This window comes from Siphateles boraxobius, unplaced genomic scaffold (genome assembly GCF_051911475.1).
Source record: "Siphateles boraxobius isolate OS27281-9 unplaced genomic scaffold, OSU_SipBor_1 5, whole genome shotgun sequence".
NCBI classification, from domain to species: Eukaryota; Metazoa; Chordata; class Actinopteri; order Cypriniformes; family Leuciscidae; genus Siphateles; species Siphateles boraxobius.
In genome coordinates this window covers 3761955-3774025 of record NW_027509141.1, presented here as the reverse complement: position 1 = coordinate 3774025, position 12071 = coordinate 3761955, and the positions used below count along the sequence as shown (strand labels likewise).

The window sequence follows — 12071 nt, the reverse complement described above, 5'->3', positions numbered from 1 at the left end:
CTTTTAAATCCAGATTAAAAACTTTTTTATTTTCGAAGGCTTTCAATTAACACTGTATCTTGTGTTCTAAATGATGTGATTTTATGTGATTTTTAAGGTTTTCTTATTATGTGTTTTAAGTTCCTGTGTGAACTTTAGGTCTTTTTCTGTCATTCTGTCTTGAACTTAGAACTTAGCTACATTGTGGAAAGCACATTTGTCATTGTAAAACGTTTTTTTTAACAGGAAAATTTGTGAACATGGAATTTTGCCATTAAAAGAAAAAAAAAGTATTATATAAACGTGCTTGTCTCTATAGTTCTCCAAAAGACCAAATAATAAATGTTTCCAAAACAACACAAATTGGCTATCAATGTTCTTTGTGATAAAATCACAAACATTTTTTCAGAAAGTGCACTACAAATGGGCAGTGCTAGAATAAATCAACCACAGTTTCAGGGCAATTGTCGCAAAGAGTTCAATTAAAATCCATGTCCCTTTTAATATCACAAAGTAATGTTTAACTGGGTAAAAAATCTGGGTACTATAATAGACAGGTGGGGACCATTGTTGAATATTGATTATTTTCTGATGTCTACAGCATACAAATTTCTGGACATATTGCATCAAATACTTTTGTATAGTCCCCACAGGAATCTTATAATGTGCCAAAAACTCATTGCAAGTGAAAAGAAAACCATTTAAATTAAATAACTGATCCACCAATATGATGCCACTATCGAAACAATATTTCAAAAACAATGATTTTGCGTTTATAATATGTCCTTATTGTTCCATATATACGTTTATGTGGTGAAAAGTTATGCTTGAAAATCAAGGGCAATGATAAAGGCACAACATTAGCACCTGATCATCAGACAGGTGACAGGTGAGGTCAGAGTCCGCGCTCGAGTGACGTCACACCGGTGATTGATGAGCGCGCGGAACGCGGAAGCGGGAGTCAGTCACTAAAGTTTCCCGAGGATCAAGGTATGTGGTCTTATTTGGAAATACTAAATGCATGAAGTAGCCTACCTTTAGGAAATCGGCGTGCAAATCCTAAAAGAAGGATCTTTCAATGCGGTCCAGAGTTTGTTATTAGCCTATTACATTATTAATAAGCTGTTTTCTTGCCACTGTCTGTTCAACGCGTTTATGTAAACGGAGTGTGTGTTCTGGGGCTTCTTGACCTGAAGTGCTGCTGACAGTCCCTGTGTGTTCAGGAGGGTTTAAGCTTTGTTGAGTTAAGACATACAGCAGAATGTGGGAGAGAGTTGTTGTTTGCCCAGGGCGTTTTCCAGCAGAGCTGAAGAAGTGCTACTTCTGTCCCGGATGTGGAGAACATGGAGTGCGCAGTTTCGAAGGAACTGGAATCACGACTGATCTTACTTAACCTAAAGATGATTAATACGATTTAACAAAACATGCAATTCTGAATTTATTTAATTATTAGTTGATTTTAAACTTATTTTACGTCGTATAACAATTTAGAAAATTAATGTTTTACATCTTCTTTTTCTTATTTCCCATTGCTTTTTTCCCCTTCTTTTTTAAATTGGGAGACTATCAGGATTCCTCTTATCATAAAACTGTAAATGGTGACCCTGAGGTACAAATTAAATTAACAAATATCAAAACACAACAGCAAAATATAAAATGGAAATGGCAGTAGGCTAGCCTACTTAAATACGGAGCCCCGCACATGACATGCAGAAAAAAAAAATATTTGGCTAAATTGTGTGCATGATTTGCTAATTTGTTCCCTCAAAAAATCCGGTGCACGATTTGCTATATTGTGCACACGATTTATATATCGATGGAACAAATTAGTAAATGGTCCACACTATTTAGCACATCAAGGGAACAAATTAGTAAATCGTGCATGCGATTTTTCTCGCATGTCATTTGTGGGTCTCCGTACTTAATATGGTCAATATGTAGTCAAAATTGACAAATCTTATAATGTAATATTGCAGTGTTTATTATAGCCTAAATGATTTATCGGTGCGCATTATTTTAATGAATGTGCCTGGTAATCTTGAATCAGAATAACTTCACTCCCTCTTGCAACAGCATGTCTTCTCTGATGACGTGTTTACTGGCGCGAGAGCGGGGTAGCCTGTCACTCACATGAGATCCACCAATAGCAAACCACAACCATCCAATCAATTCCTCACAGACAAAATCAAGTCCCGCCCTACATTATTTATTGTTTCAGAAGCCGTTCCATATGTCACAATAGGGAAGAAAAGATTATCTGAACTTCCATCTATATTATGCCGGGTAAAAGAAAGCATGTTGACTAGACAGATACAATCCATGGTGACACTGACACTGTTCCTCATGTGCATTGCATTGAGGCATACATTTCATTTGCACTTCAGGGCAACTATAGTAATAAGCTTTACATCAAACACAGAGTTGCAAACAGTTCTGTATAAAACACTAGTGTAAGTGTACAGTAGCTACTTCCATCGTTTGACAGGGGATTTTCACTGCTATCGCTTACAAAGATGGGAAACAAGCAAATCTCTGATTAATTAACTCTTTTTTTTAAAATTTATATATTGAATAATAATATTTCCTACAAAATTTTAAATAGTGTTTATCTGAACTTTATTGAAAACTGCTTGTACATTTACATCCAATCCCCCTTATTCAGTTCTTTATGGTTTTGGATGCTCTTATTGAAATGACGGCACAGATTGTGTGCAACTCATAACTCCAGTCTGACTGTTCTCATATCCAAAAGGTAGATTCGAATGTTTCTAGACCTTATGTGCATCTTAGGCTATTTTAGGCACCACTGATGTAATGTATACAGCTATGATTAAGCCAGATTTGTAGTAAATATCTGTTCAGCTCACATAACCGGTTTGAGGTGAGCAGAGAGAAAGTGGTAAATCTAGTGTTGGCTATACATGCATAAATGAAGTATTGAAGGTTCACCTTTAAAGTCTGTCTTTCTTTTATTTGTTGCAGATCAGTTGGAAGAGACAAACATGTGGCCGAATCAAGGTGATTTTTGGTTTCACTTTTTCTCTGAATGCATTCATTAAAGTCCCTCTGTAGTTAACTATTGTATCCCTTAAAACTCATCTTTGATCACCAAAATTACATATTTTAACGTTTTTCTCCTTGAAAAAAAATTCTTCATGCCTTAAAAATATCTTGAATGTAACTCGACACCCTTGCCTCATTTAGTATATGAGGTTCTATGAATATGCAAATGAGCCCCGCCTCCACTCACTCACTCAGCTCAGAGATCCACTCGTTGACGATCACACGTTGATCTGATTGGTTACAAGGTGGTTTGTGACGTCAGAAACACCAGCGATTTCAAACCGTGTTTTTGAGACTGTCTTTGGTTCACTGCAGTTTTAAGGAGAAAATAGTCAGCAATGCTGTCGACTTATGAATTTACACATGGTTTGTCTTAAAGCATATTAAAAACACCATATAGATATATAAACAACATTAAAAGCTGGATTTTCACCACAGGGAGACTTTGACAATTTCTCAACCCAACATTCATGTCTATGTTGCACCTCAATCCAAGTCACAGTCACAGTTAAGATACTGATAGTCAGTGTAATCCTTTTTACCGGCTATTTAATGGAGAACTTGTTTTATAGCCAAAGTAAAAGAGGAGAATCAAAACAAATGAAAAATGCCTGAAATGGTCTTATATAATACCATTATATAAATAATGCATACTAATATAATAAATAATCATACATAAATCAAGGTAATTTTGTCTTTTAAATAATGCATATAGTGACTTATTGTGTCACGTTGCTCACAGCAGCACTGCAGGTTTGCCATGCAGGAATAGTTAATGTTGCATTGAGCAACAGTGAAGACCTTCATGATCCCAAAAAGGCAGATGCTGTGTCTTCACTAATGTGGTGAGATTAGAAGGATTCCTCTAGTGTTGCTGCCTTACATCGAACAGAAAACACAGAGTTTTGTATTAAGAGGCCATTTTAGGCCCTTTTACAGTCTTGATGTTGTCTTTGGGCTCTACTAGAACAGGTTTTCATGCTTGAATGTTCAAAAAACATTATTTTCCCCATATTTTACATTGTTATTGTGTATCACTCTCTCTTCCCAGTCTATCAGTAACACTGGGGTGTGTTTCCCAAGTGTTGTTAGCCAACTATGGTCACAAGTTCCATCATTACCAGCATAGTTGAATGATTCTGTGTTTCCCGAAACTATAGTTCTAACGAACATTCGCAAACGGCATCGCAAAATTGTGTGGTTGAAAAGACCAAAAAAAGTCTTCTTTGTGACTTGGATATGCATAGATCATGCTCTTGAGCAAAATAAGCAAGCTGACATGCAATACATTCTATATCTTTCATTCCAAATATAAACAATTTTCATTCTGCATTTTACTACATTCTACTTTTAGTTTGTCAAAGAGAATTAAAGTTGTTTTTGAAGAGTGCTGTTCTCTGATGCTCTGGAGTGAGCAAGTGAAACATCTGGAAGTAAAGCTAAACAACAGTCTTCGTTATTTACACCAATAATATGACATTAATTTGACCTAGAATGGATTCATTAGTAACGTTATTACTCCACCACCTGTGTGACGTCATTAACTATAGGAAACAGCTATTTGCACTAAGTGCAAATACCATATTTTCTTAGTGATAGATTCTATATATACTAAGTGAAAATAGCAGCATTTCTTTGCGATAGGCTGTGTAAATAGTTGTTAGATGCAATTTATTCGTATAAATAGTGGTAGCTACTATTTGCACCTCAGAGTTTTTGTACATTAAACAGTTTGCAATAATATAGTGTAAATGATTATATTAAATAAAATTATTGCATGAATGCTGCCTTATTGGGACAATAAAGCCCTCCCTACACCTAACTGATAAACACTTTATTAAATATACGTTAGACGCTTTATTTCAAAATTTCGAATATTTTCTTAATTCTTATTCACAATAAATGCTTTCAGATGTGATGTAAAAAAGGGAGTAGAGCGAGTTCGGCCAAAGGCGGATTCGAACTCGGGTCAATTTGCATAAAATGTTTCTGCCACGCGACTTGCCTCTACACTATTGGTACTGGTGACAATCCACGTCTTCCTTAATTTTGTCTGGGCCAACCAAATGTCAGTGTGCGGAGTTAGTGCAAAAAGCCTCTGCCTGTTTACTTCCTGTCTCTATGAAGCCCCTCCTTCTGAAAAGCACACTGTGCTCTGATTGGTCGGCTGGAGCAGTGTGTTGCGATTGGTCAAGCGCTTCGAGTGTGTTTGGGAAATGTCCCGCCCCTTACCATAACCACCAGTTTAACACACTACTAACTAATTCAACCAGGCCTCGCCCCTTTATTCTGCGTTTGAATTATTTAAAGAGGAATATTGTGACGTGTTCGTTCCTGGATGAACAATGTTTGTGCCGAGCACAACGTTTTGTGTGTGCTGATTTACTGAGAGATAGCAGGAAACCTACATTTAGAAACCAATACATTAATCTACTGGCATCTAGTGGTGAGGTTACGAATTGCAACCAACAAAAGTTACGGTGGCCGACAGGAAAATATGTCATCGTCTGAGACAGCAGAGTAGCCAGTTCAGCAATGAGGTTTCTTTACAAGGATAAATTAAGAAATTTTTTACTTAATTGTTCAGTAAAACTATGTTATTGCGAATATTATTGTTACTTGTTCATCATTTTGTCAGTGTTTTATTCGCTGAACTAAGCTTGCCTCCTTGCACGAAGAGCAACATAGTAACGAACCGTGTTTGTCGGGATTTCAATGTAAGGGATCCCGCGGTGTATGTAGGCAGACACTGCTCATTCTAAGGTAATACAAATATAATGGTTCATTAAGTAAGGTCTTTATACACCACTGAAAACTCCTTTTTCAAGGTAGTGAGAAAGTGCGCTCTGTAGCGCTGTATGTTCACTGTCGGCTACGGTAGAAACATGATGACACAATATGTCGACCTCCATAGAAGGGGAAGCCCGCGGTTATGGAGATATAAATGTCTCATTCTAAGGTATCTTTTAGGGGTGGCACGGTACATGAAAAAATATCCGAACCGTTCGGTTCGCTTGTCTCGGTTCATGCGTGTGTGCGTCGCACGGTTCGACCCATGCGCAATGTAACCCCGTGCCCGTGACCTCAGACAGTGTGTTTACTTTTCGCGCGAAATAAGAGATGTGTGGACAATGGACATACATATGAGGCTTGTTCGAATTGAACCGGCGCTGCACAGACCGATCGAGGAATAACATCAAAGTACCGCAAGAGCAACGGCTCCGTATGCTTTTCAATCACTCTCGCGGTACTTTGATGTCATAAACCGATCGGTCTGTGCAGCGTCGGTTCAAGTCGAACAAGCCTACAGTAAAAGTGGAGTATGGAGTGCTGCAGGTCTCGTCACGTATAGAAATGTCAAGTGGGAGATATAAGGAAGGCTAACCGGAGTTGGAGGATGCGCCAGCGTCGTGTAAGTCCGGTTTGTGGGAACATTTTGGATTTCATGTTACCTATGATATTTAAAAACAGTGACACCAAGTTTAGATTAGAACTCCAGTCATATGTTTCCAAATACTGCACTTTAATTTCAAGTGAAAAAAATGTATCCTCACTCTCAGGGAATAGAAGGATTGTTGATACTGTTTTTGTGTTGAGGTTGAACTTATGTTTCACTTTATGGTTTTGGCCTTTGCTATTGTTATAGCCTCATTATAGGCAATTATGTGTAACATATTTTGACTTATTTAAAAGATAGTGCTTTAAGAGTTTCTCTCTTTTTCTTTTAAAAGATAAACATTTTGTAGGAGCTACACTGACATTGACAGTTTGATAAATGCAAGTTAATTTTAATCTTTGTGTGCTAAAAATGCACATAAGTCCCTGTAGAGATAGCAATACACATTCTCCTTTTTTGCCAAATAAACAAAAGCATTTCATCAATGTCTTCTCTCTTGCTGTATCAAAATGTCACCTAGTTTTCCTCAGAGATGGTCTCAATAATGTGCTTAAAGTCAATTCAAATTCAGTTTGTGCATGATTACATGATATACATTTTTTTTAATACTGTATCCTGAATTGTGGATAATTAAGCTATAGCCTATATTATATGCTGAAGTACATTTCTGGGGTGTTAAAGATTAAAAGAAAAAATAACAACAAGAACCGCACAGAACCGAAAACCGTGACCCTAAAACCGTGATACGAACCGAACCGTGGGTTTTGTGAACCGTGCCACCCCTAGTATCTTTATACACCACTGAAAGCATAGTTATGGATCTTATATTGCATTTCTATCAATAGATCCTCAGAATATTGCACCATGCACCTTTAAGCAATTTTTTAGATTTTTCAATTAATTTTGTTCGATAAAGAATTTTGGTTAGTGTTCTGGGTCGTCACTTGATATTTAATATAAAATCTGGCCCCTAAAGCAAAAGCAGTTGATACTAAACTCATTAGCTTTACAGTTCTTTGAAAACTTTAGATTTAAAGAAACGGTTCATGCAAAAAATTTTCCATTTGCTGTTCCATCACTGTTTTACTCTACAGGATTTTCTTTCTACCGTAAAACACAATATTGTATGTAGAATGGCGGTTCTTGCACACTTATCTCATATCTGGCTTGCTGTGATACGCAGGACCTCCGGTACAGCCGCCCAATTCTGCCTTTCCGGGACCTCCAAACCCATCATACCCCGGACAGAACCCTGTCTATCCGCCCGGCATGAACCAGCCCAACACCATCCCGTACATGACCCCGAATCAACACCCTTTCCCTCCCGGTGCTCCCGGCCCGCATGGCCAGTATCCCGGAGCGGGGCAACCGTATCCCGGCCCGTATCCCGGAGCTGGGCAACCATACCCGGGACCGTATCCCGGAGCTGGGCATCCGTGCCCCATCCCGCAGATTGTTGGCCAGCCGGCTGGAATGAGTGTACCTGGTCATAAGAAACACAAAAAGATGAAAAAGATGAAGAAAGGGCATAAAGCTCATAAAGCTAACAAGGAACATAAACATATGAAACATGGCAAGGTAAGAGGGTGAATGATCAGTTGATATAAATGTTACGTGACATTATTACACCGGTGATGTTCAAACCCTTCTTCGATAATTTCATGCAAAATATTTTTTTGCCAAAATCGGAGCAATAGCCCCAATATATATATATATATATATATATATATATATATATAGTTGCAATTTGTTGAGTGTCACGTTTGACTGCATATTAGAAATGTGGCTAAGTCAAAACAACTTTTTGGACCATTAAGAGAAGATATCATCGCCCTTCACAAACAAGGAACAGGATACAAAAAGATAGAGAAGGCACTAAATGTTCAGAGACGCCGTTGGAAGCATAGTTTTCAAGTTGAAAGTTAAACAAACAGTGGTTACACTACCTGGACTGGGCTAAAAAAGAAAACTTTCAAAGGCTGCAACCAGATATCTGAGAAGGCCTCAAGTGACTGCTTATGTGTGATCTGCAGCAAGACTTGCTGGCAACAGGCGTTAAGCGTAATAAACGCATGCCAGAAACCATTACTGACCTAGCCTGACATCGTCATACTCAGATTCTAGTCAGAATATGATTCTGATACTACTCCATTGGGCTGTGATTACGGGGCGTGTCTCAACCGAACCAGGAAAGAAAATGCCTCTGTACTCAATAGGATAGACCAACAACCAATCAGAGCAATGGAGTAAGTGACGTATGTTGAGCGACGCATTGTTGCCAAGCGCTCTTTGGTGATGTGGATGATTGCGTTACTGTTGGTAATCTGTCCATCATCATATAAAGCCCGCCCTGACAATTTGATTGGTCCAAACAGCTCTGGTTCGAGCATAGTTGCTCCACAACAGATCAAGTCCATACCGAACTTCCCGACCTCAAATGTTGTGGGCGGAGCTAAGTTCGGCCGGCATCCAGGCTACTACTGACCCAGAGGCACAAGAAAATCGTCTCCAATTTGCTCAAAATTATATGAATAAGCCACAGAAGTTTTGGGATTCTGTTCCGTGGAGTGATGAAACAAAACAGGAACTTTTTGGCCCTATGGATCAGCAGTATGTCTGGAGAAAGAAGAATGAAGCATATGCTGTAAAGAACACTGCCTACAGTTAAATATGGTGGTGATCGGTGATGCTCTGCGGCTGCTTTATATCCGCTAGCCCTGGAAACCTGCAGCGTGTGGAAGCCAAGATGAATTCATTGAAGTTTCAGTAAAATCCTAGGAGAAAACGTCATGCCGTCAGTAGGCGCGTTTCCATTACATCCATTAAATTTTTCTTTTTTTTCTTCTAAATGTCAACAAAAAACTATTGCTAAATGACGGTGTTTCCATTAACCAATGTTATGTAACTAAAACGTCATTTTTTTCCTCTCGCAATATTCATTCCAAATCATGGCGACGGATGTTGGTAGCTTTACGTATATATTACCCAGCCACTGTCCTGGCCATTATCATTAATCGAAGGAGACGTGTGTGTGTTATCCAAGCGTTAATGGTAAGGAAAGACTCTTATACTTGGAACGGCACAAATGAGCAGTGTCTGGGTGTTTCTCCCTCATTTCTGCTTCGAGGTCTTGATTGTGGAATTTCTCTGAGGTTTAGAATCCAGTATTCCTGTAATTATTTTGTCTTATGAATTTAATAAAGAACTCTGCCTCGTATTCTGTCCAAACACACCGCGTCATCTACATCAGGTGACCTGTAAAACCCAAAAACTGATTCCATTGCAGTTTTGCGAAATATTTCTTTTTCAAACTGCCTGAAAAACCACCTCATGCGAGCGTAAAGACTTTTTTGCGAAATTGACGTGTTTCCATTGGGAGTATTTACAATTTGCGCAATTTGAAGGGTAATGGAAACTCGGCTAGTGAGGAAGCTGAAGCTTGGGCGTCATTAGACCTTCCAACAGGACAATGATCCCAAGCATACCTCAGGCTTGGTTGCAGAAGAAGTCCTGGAAGAGTCTACAGTGGGATCACAGTCACCTGACTCGAACCCCACAGAAAATCTCTGGTGGAATTTGAATAAGGCGGTTGCTGCACGCAAACCCAAGAATATCCCTGAACTGGAGGAACGTGCTCCGATTCCTCAGAAACGCTGCCAGAAGCTGCTGTCTGGTTATACATCTTGCTTACAGCAGATCAGAACAGCAAACGGGTCTTCTACTTAGTACTAAAGATGCTTGCCATTAAGGGGTAGAATAATTTTTAAACTGCAGAAGTAATTAAGTTGCATTTTCAGTTGGATTTTGGGAAACCACTTGAAACAATTTGTTTTGTTCGTTGCAAAAATGCAAAAGGCTGCACAATATTGAAGAAAAATGTGATATGCTACAACAATTAAATAATGCGATACGATAATGCTTAAAGTGTGAAAAAATAAACAAATTATCTTTAAAATATATTTAAAATTATATGACCTACATACTTGTTTCACGTTCTTTTTCTGTCGAGAAAACATCCCTACAACTTCTGAAAGTGAACAGCAGTGTTTTACTGTCGCATAATAATGTTATTTTAACATGACTGTAAACCACAGGGTTCAAGTTATCCGTCATTAGGTTTATTTAAAGAAACTGAATAATCACATGTAAAAATAAAAGACTGCTTAGTTTTCACTGTATGACTTAAATACAACTGTGTGTGTGTGTGTGTGTGTGTATGTATATATATATATATATATATATATATATATATATTTGATGCTTGCTTTTCACACTATTCAAAAATTTGGGGTCAGCAAGATTTTTTTATTTTTTAAGATATTATATGAATGAAAAGCAAGCATCAAATTGAAATCACAGTAAAGACCTTTTATAATGTTACAAAATATTATATTTCAAATAAATGCTTTTCTTTTGAACTTTCTATTCATCAAAGAATCCTGAAAAATAAAATGTATCAAGCAGCACAACTGTTTTCAACATTAATAATAATCATAAATGTTTCTTGAGCATTAAATCATCATATTAGAATGATTTCTGAAGGATCATGTGACACTGAAGACTGGAGTAATTATATTGGTTGTGTCATTATTCAAACAGACGGCCAATGTGTTAAAACTTCTTAAACACAATTCATCATGAAAGGCTGCTGTGATGTTGAATTGTTCTCCGTGTGAAAAGTTTTGTTTGGTTGTGTTTCAGCATTCGTCCAGCAGTAGTAGCAGCAGCAGCAGCAGCTCTGACTGAAGATCAGCACCAGAACATCATTCATGCACTAATACACAACTTCAATGCCTCTTTTCCGAATGAAAACCATGTCTAATCTCCAGTGTCAGGGCAAACGACAGACAAAAATGCCCAGGAGCAATAAAATAGATAATCACATTAAGTTTTAAATATACCTATGCGTTTCTGTGAGTTTGAATGCTTTTCTCAATCAATTACTTTTTACAAGGCTAAAAAAAAATCACATAATGCTTCCAGGCATGAATCTAAAACTGTTTATTTAACTGTAAAATGTGATTGACCATCTGACTCTTGTGAAGTGAAGTCTCATTGGTTAACAAAACTACGTTGACATCACTCGGCATGTATTAATTATTAACCTTTTACTGACAAACTTGACTCAGTTGTGAACAACTATACTGACATTGCAGACATTTGCCTCCTCCAATATTGTAAATCACACAATTATACAATTATAGTCTAAATCAAAGTTACTTTAAACTAAATGCTTCTTGATTTCATCCATTTAGAAAAAAAAAATGGTTTAAAAGTTAACATTTTGTTTTGTAATAGTTTCACTCAATAATGCTTTTGCCGGGGTACGTTTACGATTTTGAAACAACACCCGTAATTGAATGTTTATCTTTTTTGTACATTTCTTTGTGCGTTTTACTAGTCTAAGAAATCAACATGTGTTGATCAAAGTTGATCAGGAATGTATGGAGCTGAAGTAGATCTTGTTAACATATCCATGAGTAATAAAGTCAAGTGATGCATTTCAGACTGTAAACTCTCTAAAGTGTGTATGAGAAATCATTGTTGGTTTATAATGAGGCACTTAAAGTGTTAAAATAAATAATATATTAAAGTCCCGATGTGAAGAAGATCCAGTTTTTAATGTTGTTTA

The 12071-nt window shown here is 37.5% G+C and overlaps 1 protein-coding gene across 1 annotated transcript; it reads left to right on the top strand.

Moving 5' to 3' along the window:
• The first annotated feature begins 873 nt into the window (after window positions 1–873).
• On the top strand, window positions 874–12048 carry prr13 (proline rich 13). The gene is made up of 4 exons (XM_077204527.1): window positions 874–969; window positions 2962–2997; window positions 7623–8017; window positions 11141–12048. The coding sequence occupies exons 2-4, from the start codon at window positions 2982–2984 to the stop codon at window positions 11183–11185; spliced, it is 456 nt and encodes a 151-aa protein (XP_077060642.1). The 5' UTR covers window positions 874–969; window positions 2962–2981; the 3' UTR covers window positions 11186–12048.
• The last annotated feature ends 23 nt before the right edge of the window (window positions 12049–12071 follow it).